This window comes from Rhinopithecus roxellana, chromosome 3, assembly GCF_007565055.1.
Source record: "Rhinopithecus roxellana isolate Shanxi Qingling chromosome 3, ASM756505v1, whole genome shotgun sequence".
Taxonomy (NCBI): Eukaryota; Metazoa; Chordata; class Mammalia; order Primates; family Cercopithecidae; genus Rhinopithecus; species Rhinopithecus roxellana.
In genome coordinates, this window is record NC_044551.1 from 115,784,033 (window position 1) to 115,805,183 (window position 21,151).

A 21,151-nucleotide genomic window follows, 5' to 3' on the forward strand; every position below is an offset into this window, starting at 1 on the left:
TGTCGCCCAGGCCGGAATGCAGTGGCGCGATCTCAGCAAGCTCCGCCTCCTGGGTTCATGCCATTCTCCTGCCTCACCCTCCCCAGCAGCTGAGACTACAGGCGCACGCCGCCATGCCTGGCTAATTTTTTTGTATTTTTAGTAGAGACAGGATTTCACTGCGTTAGCCAGGATGGTCTTGATCTCCTGACCTCGTGATCTGCCCGCCTCGGCCTCCCAAAGTTGCAAGATCCATATCTTGAAAGCCTTCATCGACCATTTTTTTTTTTTTGCCATATTTACAAGCTCTTTCATGATTTCCTTGATTGGCTCTGTTGTTAAATTCTGTGCGCAACATCTGGACAGTTTTCTCCAGCAGGAAGTTATTATTTCAGGCTTGATGGCTTTTGTGGCTTTTTCTATAACAGCAATGGCATCTTCTATGGGGTGATTCGTCAGACTGTCATGATGTTCTCTCCATTGGGGTTCTTTTCCATAGCACTGACAATCATTTTTATAGAATATTGTGTTTAATGGTCCTTATGGCACCCTGATCTAGAGGCTGAGTTAGAGATGTGTTTAGGGGCAATTAGACCACTTCAGCACTCTCAGTGTTAAACTCATAGGGTTTTGGGTGGCCAGAGGCATTGTCCAACATAAGAACTTTAAAAGGCAGTCACTTACTGGCAAGGTACTTCTTGATTTTAGATATAAAGCATGGGTGGGGCCAGGCGTGGTGGCTGACGCCTGTAATCCCAGCACTTTAGGAGGCCAAGGTGGGCGGATCATGATGTCAGGAGTTCGAGACCAGCCTGGCCAACATAGTGAAAACCCGTATGTACTAAAAATACAAAAATTAGCCAGGCGCGGTGACAGGTGCCTGTAGTCCCAGCTACTTGAGAAGCTGAGGCAGGAGAATCCTTGAACCTGGGAGTTGGAGGTTGCAGTGAGCCTCCTGGGTGACCCAGCGAGACTGTCTCAAAAAAAAAAAAAAAAGCGTGGGTGGATTCAATCCAGAAAAATAGTTGTTTTTCAGGCTCTCTTATTGTACAATCAGAAGACTTGCAGGGGTGGTGTTTATCTTTTTTCCTTCAAGGTCCAGAGGTTAGCAGCTTTATATATAAGGGTAGTTCTGATCTAATCCTGACTGCATTTACACGAAACAGTGGAGTTAGCTTATCCCTTCCTGCCTTAAATCTTGGTGCTTGCTCCTCTTCCTTACTAATAAATGTATTTTGTGGTGTCTTTTTCCACAATAGGGTACTTTTATCTGCAATAAAAACCTGTTCAGGCAGATATCTTTTGTCCTCTATGATTTTCTTGATGGTGTCTAAGAACTTGTGTATTGCCTCTGGGTCAGCAAAAACTGTTATCTTGATATTTTTTAAGCTATAACTCTTTCTAAAATTATCAAACCATCCTTTCTTAGCATTAAATTCTCCAGCTTTAGATCCTTTACCCTCCGTTTGCTTTAAGTTGTCATATAATGACTTCATTTAAAAAATAGTATTAGAGTCTATAGTTAAGAGCTTTCTTACAGCAACCCTGTACCCACATAAGAGCTGCATTTTCATTATGAGATTTAAAAGGTATTCTGCAAAAGTGCGTGGTTTTCACACGTAGTGGCATTGCTGCAGTGACAGCTTCACAAATTTCCTTTTCTTATTTTAAAACAGTCCTCATGGTGGATTCATTGATCTCGAAATGATGGGTAACCACAGCTACTTAATCTATGGTCTATATCAAGCCATTCAAGTTTTTCTTATAATGTCTTAACTTCTCTCTGCTTTTCTTGAGAGCATTTCCAGCATCACTAGTGGTACTCCATGTGGGTCCCATGATACTATTCAGGGTTTGTTGTATCACACTAACAATGATGAAAAATACATGAGAACCTTTAGACATCAGTTTTATTTGTTATCTTTTTGTCTTTGTGTTTTATTAGAGACAGAGTCTCACTCTGTCACCCAGACTGGAGTCCTTGGTGCAGTCGTAGCTCACTGCAGCCTCAACACCTGGGCTTGAGGGATCCCCCTGCCTTAGCCTCCCAAGAAATTAGTTTTTGTTTTTTGTTTTTTTCTTGAGATGAAGTCTCACTTTATTGCCCAGGCTGTAGTGCAGTGGCGTGATCTCGGCTCACTGCAAGCTCTGCCTCCCAGGTTCACGCCATTCTCCTGCCTTAGCCTCCCGAGTAGCTGGGACTACAGGTGCCCGCCATCACGCCCAGCTAATTTTTTTTTTTTTTTTTGTATTTTTAGTAGAGACAGAGTTTCACTGTGTTAGTCAGGATGGTCTCGAAAAGAGAGTAGTTTTTAACTGAGATATGCTGTTTATTGGAGAGCGGAACTGCTCGTGCAGAGATGATTAAGTTGGCAGGGTGTTTGAAGTACATACTTGCAACTTGAACTCCGGGCAATAGCAACAGGAAGTGGCTACAAAACTATTACATTAGTACAGTAGGTACTACAGCTAGTTTTATGCAGTTATAATCATAACTATTTTATGTTATAACTATATTAAATGTTATTTAAACTATATTAATATGTCATAAGTATATTAAATACAAACAAATGTATTTAATACTATACATTTGTTAACATTTCTCTGGGCTGTGAATGTCACCTTGTATGCTTTGTAAGTGTGTAAGTTTTTATATATTTTAACTTATAGTAGATTTGTGTGTATTTTACAGTACTAAATGATAAAATATACTATCTACATTTTTTTGTTTGTTTATTTTGAGATGGGTCTTACTATGTTGCTCAGGTTAGTCTCTCGAACTACTGGGCTCAGTTGATCCTCCTGCCTCTGCCTCCCCAGTAGCTAGGATTACAAATGCACACTACTGTGCCATGCATCCACATATATTTTATGTATTCATGACATGCCTAACTTTTTCTTATTTTCCATATTTCTAGGCTACACAGTTTTGTCTCTTTAAGTTTTTCAGATTGTTGCAAATTTCCAAAAACTTTACCCATATATTATATTGGAAAAAATTGGCATTTAAGTGGACCTTCAGTTCCAACCCATGTTGTTGGTCAGCTGAATATATTTCACAATATCACAGACGTATATATCTTTGCCAAAATTATATTTCCATAATTAAGTGATGAATAACAAAGTGTTTTATCCTTGGCAAGAGACGAATACATATTTGAATACTGTTTTATAAAAAACAAATATAAATTTGGGGCTCCATGGAAAATCTTCCCAAGGTATATTTCTGGACTTTTTGCCATTCTCTTCTTATTTCTCTATATCATTTCTCACAAATGTAGCCATTTGCATCTACTTCTATTTCTGAGTCTCACCAAATTATCTATGTTCTTCTCCAATTTTTTCACCAGTAATTCTATCTATACACTTCAGTGTCATATTCCTATGTCCCTTTCACTGCGAAACTCCCTATCACACAGATCCCATGATTGCCCTCCTCTTCTTCCCAGCACTTGGTTTCTGCTTCATCAGTAACACTTTTTTTTTTTTTTTTTTTAAAGCTAGATGTATTTATTTTGATCTCCCTCACAAGTCTATGAGTTCTGTTGTGTTTGTTTCTTGTCTAGGAAGCAGCTTTATTCAGAGTAGTTGTTCATTAACTAGGCAAAGTAATATCATTTGAGGATGCTAAACCTGGGCTTATCCAGGAGTAAACTTTTGTCCTTATAGTTGTACCTTATCCTAATTGTAGTAACATTAAAAGTTAGAGAGGAAAAGCCATGGGTCTGAGTATTTCATATTATAAATGTTTTACTCTCAGTCTTGTTGCTGCTATTCCATTTGGCCAGTAGTAAAAAAATCCTTACCTTTCCAAATACAGAAAAATATTAAAGGTAGGGTCACTATCTGTTTCTGGCAGTCATGCTCTGTACTTAATTGTCATTTTTGGTCTTTGTTTGTAAACCAGGGGAAGGCAAGGACATAGCCATATGCCTTGTGGCTCTTTCATGACTATGTATATATAGTATTATTTTTCACTGTCTTAACATTTTTAACAATGAAAGTAAATACTTGTGATAAAAATTCAAACAATAAGGGCTGGGTGTAGTGGCTCATGCCTGTAATCCCAGCACTTTGGGTGGCCAAGGTGGACAGATTGCTAAGTCAGGAGTTCGAGACCAGCCTGACCTACATGGTGAAACCCTGTCTCTACTGAAAGTACAAAAATTAGCCGGGCATGGTGGCACACGCCTGTAATCCCAGCTACTCAGGAAGCTGAGGCAGAAGAATTACTTGAACCTGGGAGGCGGAGGTTGCAGTGAGCTGAGATCACGCCACTGTACTCCAGCCTAGCCTGGCGACAGAGTGAGACTCTGTCTCAAAAAAATAAAGAAAAATGAAAAAATTCAAACAGTGTAAAGATATACAAAGTAAAAAGTAAAAGTTCTTCATACTCTCTTTTTTTTTTTTTTTTTTTTTTGAGACGGAGTCTCGCTCTGTCGCCCAGGCTGGAGTGCAGTGGCCGGCTCTCAGCTCACTGCAAGCTCCGCCTCCCGGGTTCACGCCATTCTCCTGTCTCAGCCTCCCGAGTAGCTGGGACTACAGGCGCCCGCCTCGTCGCCCGGCTAGTTTTTTGTATTTTTTAGTAGAGACGGGGTTTCACCGTATTAGCCAGGATGGTCTTGATCTCCTGACCTCATGATCCGCCCGTCTTGGCCTCCCAAAGTGCTGGGATTACAGGCTTGAGCCACCGCGCCCGGCCAAGTTCTTCATACTCTTAATATTCCTGCTTCTTCACAGAAATCTTCAGTACTGCATACTTGATTTGAGTATTTTCTTTCTTTTTTCTATACATTTTCATTTAGATGTAGATCCGAATTTTTAGAAACATAACTGTATATATAGTGACTTTTTTTTTTTTTTTTTGAGACGGAATTTTGCTCTTGTTGCCCAGGCTGGAGAGTAGTGACACAATCTCAGCTCATTGCAACCTCTGCCTGCCGGGTTCAAGCCATTCTCCTGCCTCAGCCTCCTGAGTAGCTGGGATTACAGGCATCCGCCACCATGCCTGGCTAATTTTTTGTATTTTTAGTAGAGTTGGGGTTTCACCATATTGGCCAGGCTGGTCTCAAACTCCTGACCTGAGGTGATAGGTCCACCTCGGCCTCCCAAAGTGCTGGCATTACAGGCGTGAGCCACCACGCCCAGACTGAATTTTTTTTTTTCACTTAACAATGTATCTTGGAGAACTCTGTTACATATTTTGCTGTGTCCCATTTTTAACTGCTGTATTCATACTCCGGACAGATGTCTTAGTCAAACAGAAAAATCTAATTCATGTAGGTAGCAAAGTACTTCATGACATCAAGGAATACCTTCTCTGGTGCTGAGGGATATTAATGCCTGACATATTGGGATAGTTAGCACAGAATCTTACCATTGACTTATTTGTGTGAGTAAGTCTTGTTTTTGTTGTTGTTGTTGTTTTATGGTCTTTGTTTTCTGTGGTTTTTTTGAGATAGTGTCTTACTTTACTTTGATCCACACTGGAGTGCTGTGGCACAGTTTTAGATCAGTGCAATCTTGAATTCCTGGGTTCAAGCAATCATTCCACCTCAGCTTCCTAAGTAGCTGGGATTACAGGTGCTTGCCACCATTCCTGGCTGATTTTTTAGATTTTTTGTAGAGATGAGGTCTGGTTATGTTGCTCAGGCTAGTCTCAAACTCTTGGCCTTAAGGAGTCCTCCCACCTCAGCCTCCCAGTGTGCTGGGGTTATAGATGTGAGCCACAGCATCTGTCCTGTCCTGTCCTGTTCTATTTTTAAAATGTTTGTTAGGCCAGGTGCAGTGGCTCACGCCTGTAATCCCAACACTTTGGGAGGCCGAGGTGGGCGCATCACAAGGTCAGGAGATCGAGACCATCCTGGCCAACATGGTGAAACCCTGTCTCTACTAAAATACAAAAAATTAGTCAGGCGTGGTGGTACCAGTGTGCCTGTAGACCCAGCTACTCAGGAGGCTGAGGCCGGGGAATGACTTGAACCCATGAGGCAGAGCTTGCAGTGAGCTGAGATCGCGCCACTGCACTCCAACCTGGCGACAGAGTGAGACTGTCTCAAAATAAAATAAAGTAAAATGTTTGTCTCTTTCAGGGTAAAAAACATTTTCTTTCAATTGCCTGGCACATAGTTGAGAATACATTTGTCAACTTAATGAATGATCAAAAGACTGTTGAAAGTTAAGTTCTGGACTAAATAATACAAAGTCCTTGTAATGAATACAAAGTATCTATGATGATATCTATAATATGTCTCAGAGTATTTGTTAATGAGTTAATTATTCTCCTTGGTCAAGGAGATATTGAAATATTAAAGTTTAATTTTTTTTTCTGTTTTTGTTTAGTAAACCTTCATTGCTGAATTACCATTATTTTTGGAAACTTCATTTGCTAATCATAAGATGAATTATTCTTTTATTTCCAGCATCCAGTTTTGGATGAACCAATAGCAGAAGCTGTCTGTATTATAGCTGACATGGATAAATGGACTGTTCAAGTGGCCAGTAGCCAGAGACGAGTGACAGATAATAAATTGGGAAAGGAAGTATTGGTTTCCAGTCTTGTTTCCAATCTGCTTCATTCCACACTTCAGCTTTATAAGCATAACTTGTCTCCAAATTTTGTAAGTATGTGTAACGACGCTTGCATTACTTTAAGCACTGCTTAAAGCTTTCATCATTGTTTTTCTGAAAAAAAGCTGTTAGGGACTGAATGTTTGTGTCATTACCTGAACTCATATATTGAAGCCCTAATTCCCAGTGTGACAGTATTTGGGGACAGGGTCTTTGGGAGGTATCTGTATCTAAGGTAAGATGAGGTCTTGAGGGTGGGGTGCTCATGATGGTATTAGTGGCCTAAGAAGATGAGGAAGAGAGAGAAAGCTTGTTCTCTCTCCACCATGTGAGGACACAGTGAGAAAACGACTGTCTGCCACCAGGAAGAGAGCCCTTACCAGAACCCAACCATGCTTGCACCTTGATCTTGTATTTCTAGCTTCCAGAACTGTGAGAAAATAAATAACTGGGGTTTTTTGTTTGTTTGAGACAGTGTCTTAATCCCATCACCTGGGCTGGAGCTCAGCGGTGCGATCTTGGCTCCTTGCAGGCTCGACTTCTTGGGCTCAGGTGATCCTCCTGCCTTAGTCTGCTGAGTAGCAGGAACTACAGGCACGTGCTACCACGCCTGACTAATATTTTGTATTTTTTTAGTAGAGACGGCATTTTGCCCCATTGCCCAGACTGGTCTCAGACTCCTGAGCTCAAGTGTTCCTTCTGCCCCAGCCTCCCAAAGTGCTAAGATTATAGGCATGAGCCACCATGCCCAGCTATATATCTGGTTTTTTTTTTTTTTTAATCCACACAGTCTATGATACTTTGTTATGGCAGCCCAAGCTAAGACAGAAAGGGATGTGTACATGTCTGTATGTTCTGATTTCAGCAGCCAAAATTTTTGATCATGTGTAGTATAGTCATGCAACATGCCCCAACTTTGTGTAGAATGCCAGTACATTCTGGATCCTCATTGTCATGTCAGGACTTTTATTGATCTCTTTGTAATACTGGTAACCTCTTCCTAGTAGAAGACCCCATATCTAACTTTTAAGGTTCTTTCTTTCACTTATTAGGAGAACTGTAACATAGCATAGTTAAAAAGCTCTGTAGTTCAAGATGATAAAGGATATCTATGACAAACCCATAGCTAACATCACACTAAGTGGTGGAAGACTGAAAATATTTCCCTATGATTAGGAAAAAGACAATGATACCCACTTTGACTACTTCTGTTCAACATGCTACTGAGAGTTTTAGCCAGAGCAATCAGGCAAGAAAAATACAAAAGACTTCAAAATTGGAAAAGAGGAAATAAAATTATCTCTGTTTGCAGATGATATGATCTTCTTGTACATAGAAAACATAAAGATTCTACAAAAAACTGGTAGAGCTAATAAGCAAATTAAGCAGATTAGCATAATACAAACCCATAAAAATAAGTTGCATTTCTGTATACTTGTTTGAACAATGAACACTCTGAAAAGGAAATTAAGAATACAATTTCACTTACAATAGCACCAAAAAGAATAAATTACTTAGGAATAAATTTAGGGAGACAAAAGACTCATTGTATACTATAAGGTACAAAACATTATTGATAGAAATTAAGGACATATGTAAATGAAAGCACTTCCCATGCTCTTGGATTGAAAGAATTAGTATTATTAGAATGCCATTACTATTCACAGTTATTCTACAGATTAAATGTAATCCCTATCAAAATCCAATTGATATTTTTTGCAGAGATAGAAAAACCCATCTTAAAATACATTAAGAATCTCAAGTGACCCCAAAGAGATAAAACAATCTTGAAAAACAACAGTGTTGGTAGATTTCACATTTCTTGATTTGAAAACTTATTACAAAGCTACAGTAATCAAAACATTGTGCTCCTGGCATAAGGACAGGCATATAGAGCAATGAAGCAGAATGGAGATCCTAAAAGTTTAACCCTCACATGTAAGTTTAATTAATTTTCAAGAAAGGTGCCAAGACCATTCAACAGGGAAAGGAGTCTTTTCAACAAAAGATGCTGGGAAAACTGGATAGCCACATGCAAATGAATTATGCCATATACAGAAATGAACTCCAAATGGATCAAAGATTTAAGAGCTAAAACTATAAAACTTACAAGAAAACCTAGGGGATAATCTTTTTGACATTGGATATGGCAGTGACTTCTTGAATTTGAAACCAAAAGCATAGGTAACAAAAGTAAAAAAAAAATAAATTGGACTTCATCAAATTAAAAACTTTTGTTTATTAGCTATCACAGAATGAAAAGACAACCTCTAAAATAGAAAATATTTGCAAATCATATATCTCAAAAGGGATTGATACTCAGAATATATAAATAACTCCTACAACTGAACAGAAAGCAAACAATTGAATTAAAAAATGGCAAAGGTCTTGAATAGACATTTTGCCAAAGAAAATATACAAATGGCCAATAAGCACATGAAAATATGCTCAATATCATTAGGCATTAGGGAAATGCAAATAAAACTACAGTGAGCTGCCATTCAATACCTGTAAGGATGACTATGATAAAAAGAATTCACAACAAATAGTAAGTATTGACCAAGATGTGGCGACCTTGGAACCCTCATGCATTGTTGATGGTAATGTAAAGTGGTGCGGGAGCTGTGGGAAAAGTTTGGCTGTTCCTCAAAAAGTTTAACATTGTATTACCATATGATCTATTAATTCCACTTCTGTGTTTATACTAAAAACAATTAAAAGCAGGGATTCAGGCAGTATGCTGTTGCTCATAGAAACATTATTCTCAATAGCCAAACGTTAGAAATAACCCAAGCGTCCATCAGCAAATGAATGGATAAACAAAATTTGGTATAATACATACAATGCAATATTTATTCAGCCATGAAAAGGGCTGAAATTCTAATACATGCTACAACATGGATGAACCTCATAAGCATTATGCTAAGTGAAATACACTAGACACAAAAGGACAAATATTATATGATTCCACTTATATGAGGTACCACAAATAGGCAGATTCATAGAGACTGAAACTAAAATAGTGGTTACCAGGAGCTGCGGGAAAAAAGAGAATAAGGAGTTATTGTTTAATGAGTACAGAGTTTTTGTTTGAGATGATGAGTACAGAGTTTTTGAGATGATGAAATGTTCTGGAAATGGATGGTGGTGATGGTTGCACAACACTGAATGCTCTTAGGACTATGGAATTATATACTGTAAAGTGGTTAATATAGTAAATTATATTACATATTTTATATCTACATATATTCTGCAGTTGAAATTTTCTTATGGCATTATCAGCCTAAAGCATTGTGAAAAAAAACATACGCTATAAAACCACAACCATTTGGTTGTGTTTTTCCAGTAATAAAATGGATTTTTATTAGGAACTTTTAATAGCTGATTTTCATTGGAAAGGAACACTCTGCAAGAATTTAATGCTTAGCGCCTGAAACTTCTGTTTTTTCCTCAAATATGTTTAGCATCAATTCACATGATAAATCACCTATTTTAGTAAATAGAACAAGTTAATTGACAGTAAACAAAATGTATGTGTTTTAGGTTTTTGTTTTTGTTTTTTTAAGTTTTGTCACCCAGGTTGAATTGCAGTAGTAGTCATGGCTCAATGCACCCTCAAAACCCTGGGCTCAAGCAGTCCTCCTGCCTTAACCTCCTGAGTAGCTAAGACTACAGGCACATGTCACCATGCTCGGCTAATGCTTTTTTATTTTTATTTTTTTTTTGTATAGACAGAGTCTCACTATGTTGCCCAGGTTGGTCTCGAACTCCTGCCCTCAGATGATCCTCCTGCTTCCACCTCCCAGAGTGTTGTGATTACAAGTGTGAACCACCATGCCCAGATGTGTTTTAATTTTCAGTCTTTCAGCTTAGAAATTGGGGAACTACATAGCATTCTTTATGAACTTTTGCAAACTGTTTTCTGTTCTCCACAGGAGAATACATCCTTTCCTGTGTAAATACATTTGAAAAGTATTAATTTGTAAAAATTTTACATTTATCAAATTTGGAATAAAAACATAGTGAAAGCAGTTTTGGAAATGGATAGTAGTGATGGTTGCACAACATTTTGACTCTACTTAGTGCCACTGAAGTATACTTAAAAATGGTTTTGGGACTGGACACGGTGGCTCACACTTGTAATCCCAGCACTTTGGAGGCTGAGGTGGGTGGATCACCTGAGGTCAGGAGTTTGAGACCAGCCTGGCCAATGTAGTGAAACCCTGTCTCTATTAAAAATACAAAAGAAATTAGCCGGGTGTGGTGTGCATGGCTGTAGTCCCAGCTACTCAGGAGGCTGAGGCAGAAGAATCGCTTGAACCCGGGAGGTGGACATTGCAGTGAGCTGAGATCATGCCATTGCACTTGAGCCTGGGTGACAGAGCGAGACTCTGTCTCAAAAACAAACAGCAAACAAACAAAAATGGTTAAAAGGGCAAATTGTATGTGTATTTTTAGCACAATTTAAAAAAAAATGATGCTGTAGAAGGTAATATTTGATATGAGCTAGAAAAAGGTTCACTTCCGTCTTTAGCTAAAACTACATACTTTAAAAATGTGCTCCAAATTTTAGTTCATGTTGAAATAAATAAACAGAATTGTCAAAAACATTATGTTTTAGAGTTTGCCATGACTGAGAGTTGAAAACTGTTTTCTGACCTGGTTCTTGGTTCCTCCCTAACTACAGTGTGTAATGCATCTTGAAGACCGGTTGCAGGAGCTATATTTCAAAAGTAAAATGCTGTCTGAATACCTGAGGGGGCAGATGCGTGTTCATGTCAAGGAGCTGGGAGTGGTTCTGGGGTATGTTAATGGTTTCTTTTCTGGCTTTGCTTTCATTGCTCTGTCATCATGCAAGGAATGTTCCTCAGAATTGCCCTTTTTTCTTTTATGTATCTTCTCCTATTAGAAGCTGGAGGCTGTTATCATTTAGGTTTCCCTGTACCATATAATAACCTGAAAGGCATTATTCTTTGTGCCATTGTATACAGGCGGTTGAGAATATAATCAGAATGAATTAAAATCTGAATTTTTTCTGAGAAAAATAAGTACATAGTCATTTTTATTTATTACATATGTTGCAAACTCATTATTCCAAGTATCTGCCCTGCCTTCTAAATGAGCTGATTAAGGTAACAGAAGTCTGAGGATGGTAATACGTTATCCATATATTACTCCTTCCTCCCCATTAACTATATATTATGTCTGTCTACTCTGCATTATTCTCTGGCAGAAAACAGTTATCAAAAATGCCTACTGAAGGAGGAATGGGAAGTTGGTGGGGGAGCATAGTATGGCCCTATTTCATTATGTTCTGTGGTCACTTTTCTTGTGTTCTCTGGCCACTTTAGGTGGGTTCATATTAATCATTTCTTCAAATGCCATTAAAGAAAGCAAAACAAGCTAGAACTTTTATCTAATTTTGCTTTTATGATGGGAAAAGAAACCAGTATCACTGAGAACCTACTGTATGTCAGAAACCAAATTAAAATTTTTTACTAGTGTTATTTCTTAATTCTTATTATCATCCTGCAGTGTGTAGGCAATGTTATCCAGGTTGGAAACAGATGATTCTGTAAGTTAACATGCCAGATGTCACACACACTGGTAGGACTAATTAGGGATTTGAATGACTCTATCTTTTTTCCTTTAGACCCTATTTATATTCTGTAGTATCACACTGTTGGTCCAGTCCTGATGATTTTGACTTGAGTTATACAGAGAGAATTGTTCTCTAGTATTTGGAAAATCAATAACAGGATATAATGTTGTTTTTCTGGGGAGTGAGGTGTTTAATGCCTTTATGTAAAAATATTTAAGACAAGTTTTAAAAAGTAACATACATATAACCAAATTTACAGTGCATTTTGGCATACAATGAAAAGTGTCATTGTCTTCTTTCCCCAACTTCCAACCCCTACTCAAACACTGTTAACAGATTGTTTTATAGAATTTTTAAATGAATATTATTTAAAAATTTAACTTGACTTATACTCTTGTGTCCTTGTACAACTTTCCTTTTCCTATATCTTGAATGTTCATATAAGCACATAATAATCTCATTCTTCCTAATGGCTGTCTAGCATTCCATTATATGTTGGATTTTAGATTATTTTTAGTATTTTGCTACTATAAACCAATGCTAGACTGAATATAAATCTCTGACATTTGTAGGATAAATTCCTTGAAATAGAATTTTTGGTTAAAGGGCCTGTATTGATAGATAGTTTGATAGATTATACTGAATACTCTCCAGAAACTTTCAATATGAATTCCCACAAACAGTAAGAGGTGTTGTTCTCACTACTGGCTGTAACCAAATTTGATCTTTGCCAAGCTGCTAGCTAAAAAATGGCATCTGATTTTATTCACGTTTCTCTAACCATGAGGGAGTCTGATTAATATTTTCTATGTTGATTGGCCATTTTTCTTTTCCTGTAAATTTATGGTAGGATGTATTTTGAAGTAGCTCCCATTACTTCCAATACATCTTATTATAGAAACATCTGAATCTAAAACAATCTGGGTACACACTATTATTATTTTTTATTTATTTATTTATTTATTTTTGAGACAGGATCTTGCTCTGTTGCCCTGCTGTTGGTACATGGCTGACTTCAGCCTCAACCTCCCGGGCTCAAGAGATCCTTCTGCCTGAGCTTCCAGAGTAGCTGGTACCACGGGCACACATCACCATGCCCAGCTGGTTTTTTAAATTTTTTCATGGAGATAGGGTCTCAATATCTTGCCATTATCTTGCTTAGGTTGGTCTTGAACTCCTGGGCTTAGCAATCCTCCCACCTAGGGCTCCCAAAGTGTTGGGATTACAGGCATGAGTCACTGCACCCAGCTATTATTACACTAGATTGTAGTTGTTAGTCATTGTGCCTTGCCCAAATTCATGTTCCATCAGCATGTCATTGAGACACTTCCCTACATTTACGACGTTGTTACTCATATCTGTAGTTCTGTGTTTTATTTACTGAAAATTTTTCATTTTGGCCAGAGTGGCCTAGCTCCTTAACTGTTGAGGTATAGTGACCTTACAGGTGATGGTTATTGCCTGTAGAGTTCATGTCCTCGGTACAGAAAATCAAAACTGAAATTTTTTTCCCCTTTATTTCAGGATTGAATCCAGTGATCTTCCACTTCTGGCTGCTGTAGCAAGCACTCACTCTCCATATGTTGCACAAATACTCCTTTAATATACCTAAAGATTATTAGAAATTGGTGGGAAAATAAGTAGAAACCAAGGAAGCAGACACAACATGCATTTATGGAGATTCTTTTTCCCTTTTAGACTTCCATCTGAATGAGTCAGTCACCAGGGTATCCTGCGTAGCATTGTGTATTCTGTGTATGTCACATGGCTTTTTCTTTTTGACTGGACTTTTGGGTGGTGGTAGATTTTTAAACAAATGAAATTAAAGCAACAATAATTTTGAAGCATTTGAAAAAGCCAAAGTGTATGGTAGAAATTTCTACAAAATGAATGTTATCAAGAGTTTCATGTGATCGCTGCAGTGTTGTCACAACTCATAAATAGCAACAATGTCTCATGATTTAATGGCTCAGAAATAGCTATTTCATTAGTTTTCAATTTTTAATTTCTAAGGTACAGAGATCTATAAAACCTTGATTATTTGTTAGTTTTGCAATTCAAAACAGCTAATTTCTGGTTATTTCTCAAAATAAGTATTTTAAACAGCCTATTAATTATAACAAACTCAGAATAATTGAGTGTAAATGTGTTATGTTATCCACCCAAGTGTACATATGTACCTATTTTTTTAAAAAAGCAGAGGTAGAAATACAAAATTGGTAAACATGCCTTTAAAAAATATATATTTTCAACTAGTATTGTCTATAATGCTGAAATGTTACTTATTGGTGATTTTTCTGTTTCACACACTCTGAAATATAAGTAAAGCCAACCTTTTTTTTTTAAGGCTGAGATTCCCAAAATGAGAATACTACTTTGTATCATTTGTTTGTAAGTGTGAGCTATTCTTATAAATATTAATATTTGCATATTCACTAATTTAACATAAATGAAAATTAGGATTAAAAATTGCACCAAAGCACTGGCAAAAACAAGACTATGTTCTTTAAAAGTGCTCAGGTAGCCAAGGCCCTTCCTTGCTTTTGGTATCAGCCCTCATGAACCCATAGGAGCTGAATATTTGTTTCACTGCTTAATAATACTCAATTTACACTAATAGAACTCATAACTCTTAAAATTATTCTTTTTTTTCTAAGAGCCCCTCCCTTCCAAAAGCGCATTTTTTTCAAAGATTTTCACTTCTCAATTGTTGCCTTTGTACATACTATAGAATGTTGCTTGTAAGAAAGGCTAATACGGAACCAAATTCTTGTAAGTAATGTAAATAGAAAGGTGGGTGGATAAAGTTTTCAATACTCTACTACCTCAGTTTACTTGAATACTACATTATAGTTTATTCTTTGCTTATCTGGTCTAAGAGACTTTTAATGCTAGTAGTAAAGTTGGTTTCTGCTTTCATTGACTATTTTCATCATAATTTCATCATTGATTAAAAAAACAAAACCACTTGTTCAGTTATAAAATATATTTACTATATAACACATCCATTCTTGTTGTTTAAATTTTCAATAGATAATGGAAAGTTGTCTTTGACCTTGAATTTACAGCATTGGGTCACATTTTGCCTTGCTCTGTATGTATTCAAGAGACCTCCAACTAGACAAAGAAGAAATGGTTGTTTTAATGGAATGTAAACCTGAAATTAGTGTGTCTGCAATCTGTTTGGCCCATGACCTTTTACCTAGTCCCAGTTATTACCTGAGTCTCCCATGGATGACTTGCTGCCAAGGAGTGTTTGTGGATATATTTTCTTTGGCTTAATTTTCTCATTCTGTACATTAGCAAAATTATCCAGTTGTCTAATTTTGGAATTCTATGCGTCAATCCTTTTGGCAGAATTCAGAATATTAAAAAGTTCATACATTTGCGGGTCATTGTACCTTTTTTTTTTTTTTTTGAGACAGAGTTTCACTCTTGTTGCCCAAGCTGGAGGGCAACGGTGCGATCTCAGCCCACTACAACCTCTGCCTCCCAGGTTCAAGTGATTCTCCTGCCTCAGCTCCCAAGTAGCTGGGATTATAAGTGTGTGCCACCATGCCCAGCTAATTTTGTATTTTTAGTAGAGATGAGATTTCACCATGTTGGTCAGGCTGGTCTTGAACTCCCGATCTCAAGTGATCCACCTGCCTCGACCTCCCAAAGTATGCTGGGATTACAGGTGTGAGCCACTGTGCCCAGCCTTGTACATTATTATTTTTTATTGTAGCTCTGTGTAGCAGTTGGATAATGTCTGGGTGTTTCCTTAACTATCAAACTATTCTTTATTTAAAATGTTTAATTACCATTTAGAAATTCTAGTCCTCAATAAGTGGGTGGCTCGTGCTACTGTTGTTCATAAAGCTAAGCTTTGCTGGGAAGGAAATGACCTATAGTTTCTTAAAGAATCATTAATCCTTATAGGATTCGTGAGTTACTGTTTTTTTCCTCCCCCTCCCTCCCATTTCTGAGTTTTATAATTTCTAATCCGTCTATAATTTCTATTACCTTCATCATAGTCATTCTTTCCTTACGCAAAGCCCAAGGAATGAGCTGCTGCTACTTTGGAATGTGGTCATTATGATGAATGTGAAAAGAGTTTTGGCTTGTTCAAAATAATTTTTACAAGTTATGGTACAGACAGTTGTTACATATCAAAAAAAACCCTGTTTATTGAAACAGGAAATAAAAAAGGGATCTTTTACATTATAGAATTAAAACTAAGTTTTTCTTGTATATAAACTAATTGGTTTGATTTTAAATATTTCTGGCCTTTATTAATATGTCTTAATTTTGAGTTTGAAAACGTTAAGTGCAATAAAAACATACTAGTAGAGATTTTGTTTTGTTCCAATTGGCATACTCTGGGGATGATCACTTAAAAAAACAGATTTTACATAATGCCTACTTCTGGTAGATGTCTTACGAGATTGTTTGCTTTTTCTAAGTTACTTAGATGTTGGATATGTAAAATGTACATAGTTGTTTCTTGTTCTGTATACATTTCTCAAATGTACACTTGTATTATAATAACCTCCCAGTTCTAGGGGATATTTGTGCAATAAATACACATGTCAATTTGATGGATGGTGTTGGTCTTTCTTTCATATATTAAGATATACATAACATTATGGACTGATGTCTGATGTCAGACCACCTAGATTCTTGTCCAAAGTTTGACACTTCTAAGGATGTGACCTTTCCCCATTGGTATTTCCATGTTGGTAATTTAATAGAATCTACCTCATGAGGTGGTTGTGAGAATCAAATGAAATAATGAATGTTAAGGATTTAGCTCAGTGCTGGCATACTCCAAATGCTAAATAATTTTTGGCTGCTACTTTTACCAGATAATCTGTCCAGCCTTCCTCCTGTGGCCCCCGACCTACTGTTGTGAGAATTTTTAACATATGTTCTTATGAATAAAAACATAGTAACAGAAAATATAAGAGTATCTTCTTACAGTGACAAATTGAGAAGTTCTTTAAATGCTTTTATGAAAGCAAACTGAACCCAACAATCTAAAACCTAGAAGTTATATAATGTTGTTAAGAAAATTGTATTCAATACAGGCCAGATGCGGTGGCTAATGCCTGTAATCCCAGCACTTTGGGAGGCTGAGGTGGGCAGATCACCTGACATCAGGAGTTTGAGACCAGCCTGACAAACCTGGTGAAACCCCATCTCTACTAAAAATACAAAAATTAACCTGGCATAGTGGCAGGCATCTGTAATCCTAGCTACCCTGGAGGCTGAGGCAGGAGAGTTGCTTCTCTCCTGCCTCAGCCTCTAGAGGCTGCAGTGAGCTGAGATCGTGCCACTGCCTTCCAGCCTGGGCAACAAGAGGAAAACTGTCTCAAATAAAAAAGAACATATTCAATACAAATTACTATACTTTACAAAAAATTGGCTAATTAGTTTGGGTTTTAATCCTCTTTGTTCACTGATTTACAAGTAACTGAGCAAGTCTATTGTCTTCATCTGTATTGTAGGGAAGTCAGCTTTGTGCTTGCTCTATAGCAGTGACTCATCAGTGAGTAGGCTTATTGGTACGCTGTCTTGCTCAGGCTAGGTTGATCTGGGCAGAGTTAGTCCTGGGGGCGGGACTAGACCAGGGACTTTTTGATGTACCTGTTTTCATATAATATTCCATATTATCACTCTTACATTTAACCAAAGAGAATAAGTGAACTGTTTCCAAGCAGAGAAGTCTCAAGTATTTGGGAAACAGCTGTCAGCTATTTTAAAGGTTTAAAATTGGTAACATTTATGAGAAGATTTTTGCTAATGAGAAAAGGAAATACAGAGACTTTAATGTGATTTTCTGAACTCACAGTCTTTCCTGTGTGTTCATCTTGTCCCTCAGACCAGAATGTTTTCTCAACTACTATGTGGTGACAGCTGTATTGTAAAGATATCCGGGATTTCTTCACTTCTCTTTGCCAATATGAAAGGTGGGGTAGGGTGGCAAGTAGGACCAAACCTGAGCTGAAGGTGCAAGGTGGGGGTGGAAAGTTGTAGCTGTGCGTGGGAACAGCTTAGGCAGATAGAAATGGGGGACATAGAGGAGTGTAGTGCTTCCTGTTTTTATTCCATACTGCATGCTGGGCTTTTCCCTGTTTGCTCTAAATTTTAGTTGAGACTTCCCCTACCCGCCCCCCCCTGCCAAAAATACAAGCAGTCCAAAACAGAATATGTTCCCACCCATTATTTGTCAGGAGAACTTTAGTGTCCTTTTGGTCTTAAAGCATATGCTCAGTTACCCTCTCTCTTCCAATAGTCAGGTGACTAGTTCTCCTTATCTTTCTTTTAACACTAACTTTGTTTCTGGTGAACCTGAATCTAGACTGATCCCTTCATCAGATTGCAGACACCTCTATCTGGGTTAAACAGTCTTCTTAAACATCCCACAAATAAACCTGCATTTCCTCTAAGGAGAGTATTAAGTTAAAGAGGCTTGAGCTTCCTTCCTTTTCAAGTGGCTATCTTAATAAGGACAGTCCTTATATTTACCTCAGTGCACAAATTCAAATAATGATAAAGGCAGTATTGCTTTCCTATATTGTCTCAAGGGGAAGGACGAAACTTGATAAATGTGTAAGTACAGGGAAGGTATTTCCATAAGAATCTTGTGATATATTCTTGGGCATATTTGGTCTAACACTCACAAGTCAATGTCCTTCTTTAGTATGGTACAATGGCTGGGGTTAAAAATGGATCAGACTAGTTTAGAATCACAGTTATTATAATTTAAAAGTGGTTCTCAAACTTGGTTGCATATTGGAAGCACCTGGGGTAGCTTTTGAAAAATAAGAGTTCCTAGACCCCCACTCCCAGAGATTCTGATTCAATAATAACAACTGACCTTCTGGATTTGAGTCAGTAAAAGCTCTTATTTGTCCATAGTAGTGACTCAATCTCTAGCATGTTCCAAATCTCAATTCCTTACTTCGTTTCAGGTACTGTTAAAACCAGAGCTCTAAAACCAGAGCTCTTTACCCCGTTTTTGTTGGTTTGCAGTTATTCTGGAAAGATGGACATATGATTACATCCATTTATTGAGCATTCAGTTTTGCAATGCAACAGCTATGTAACCAGAGATGATCTTTGTCACTGGAGAGCAATCAAGTACCTCTCTTCAAAAAATATTTATATATATATTTTTTTCACTCATGAGCAGGTTCATGATATTCAAGTACCTCTCTTTCTAATAGCAAAATGCCCTCTTAATAAGTTAGTCCTTAGTTCTCTTTGGTCGTTCAGCAAATATTTATTCAACACCTATTATGTGCTAGGCATAGGTTTGAATATTAGGGATATGCCAGTAAATAATACATTATTTCTGTTTTCATAGAGTTTACATATTTTCTTTTTTGTGGAGGGGATAGACCAAAAAAATTAAATATATATACATGTTACTCATATGTAATGTGCTGTCAGGTAGTAGTAAGTAAACATAAATAGTTAAGCCAATGAAAAAGTCCTTATTTTCCCACAATTTAATAAATTACTTGCATTCAGACCATTATATTTTTCTTTCAGATACAAGTTAATGCTGGTGAATCCTGTCCTGGAGGTTGCCTTTTGTCTGAAAATAGCTATTAGAACTTCACTGTCTCTCCTCACTTTTCTCTGTATATAACAATATAATACAAGATAGTAAAGGACAAGATAGATTTTGAAAATGTATACTTAAATTTAGTTACGGATAGTCACCATGTATATTAATGTAGTTTTTACTACTGCTGTCTAATGACAAAACCCAATTATTTTTGCATACTTTCTCTTGTGAAATATATACAGAAAACAGAGTAAATATATACTCATATAACCATCACTAAGGCCAATAAGTAGATCATTTTCAGCAGTCCAGAAGCCCCCTCCTCCATGTGCCCTATCCTGACCATAATTCTCTACCATCTCACTTTTGTAACTACCACTCTGACTTCATTTCCTTGCTTTCTCATTATTTTACCTCTGTATATGCATCCCTGAAAGACCTAGTTTTGCTTGTGTTTAAACTCTGTGTGTGTAATTATACTCTGTATTTTGTTTTGCTTTTTTTCTCTCAACATTATGTTGGAGAATCATCACTATGTGCTATGTAGCTATGTGCCATTGTGGATGAATATTTTACAATTTATCCCTTCTAGTATTGATGGATATTTGGGTTATTTCCAGTTTTTGGCTTCTATGAATAATGAACATTTTTGTCCATCTTTTCTGTTAATAGGGCAGGGGTCCCCAGTCCCCAGTCCCCAGGCTGAAGACTGGTACTGGTCCATGGCCTGTTAGGAAGCAGCCACACAGCAGGAGGTAAGGAAGCATAACTGCCTGAGCTCTGCCTGTCAGATCAGCAGGGGCATTAGATTCTCTAGGAGCAGGAACCCTATCATGAACTGCACATGTGAGGGATCTAGGCTGCATGCTCCTTATGAGAATCTAATGCCTGATGATCTGAGTTGGAACAGTTCCATACTGAAACCCTCCCCCAACCCCACAGAAAATTTGTCTTTCACAAAACCAGTCCCTGGTGCCGTAAAACGTTGGGGACTGCTGCTATAGGGCATATATCAAGGAAAGGACTTGCTGTCATAAGGTGTGTTATGTTTCAGCTTTATTACTTTTTTTTTTTTCCTTGCCAAAAGTGACTTCCCAACTTGCACTTAACCAGCAGTTTGAGAGAGTTCCTCTTGCTTCACATCCTCACAAATACTTAAATGTGTTTTGGGATTGTTATAAGTGAAAAAAACTGAACTAAAAAAAACTACTCAATTATTCAAAGTTGAATTTCTACTTTAGAGGAATTACTTCCCAGGCCGGGAGCAGAGACTCATGCCTATAATCCCAGCACTTTGAGGCCAAATTGAGTGGATCACTTGAGGTCAGGAGTTCAAGACTAGCCTGGCCAATATGGTTAAAATGGGTGAAACCCCATTTCTACTAAAAATACAAAAATTAGCCGGGTGTGGTGGCGGGTGTCTGTAATCCCAGCTACTCGGG

General features: G+C 37.6%; 1 protein-coding gene across 2 annotated transcripts in view; it reads left to right on the top strand.

Moving 5' to 3' along the window:
• Positions 1-16,731, top strand: part of FNIP1 (folliculin interacting protein 1) — a 161,491-nt gene extending 144,760 nt beyond the window's left edge. For both annotated transcript variants that reach the window (XM_030926751.1, XM_030926752.1), the window contains 3 exons: positions 6,402-6,599; positions 11,237-11,352; positions 13,676-16,731. In XM_030926751.1, coding sequence (XP_030782611.1) covers positions 6,402-6,599; positions 11,237-11,352; positions 13,676-13,754 — 393 coding nt within the window. In that variant the 3' untranslated portion in view covers positions 13,755-16,731. The remainder of the gene's footprint in view (positions 1-6,401; positions 6,600-11,236; positions 11,353-13,675) is intronic.
• Positions 16,732-21,151: the final 4,420 nt, after the last annotated feature.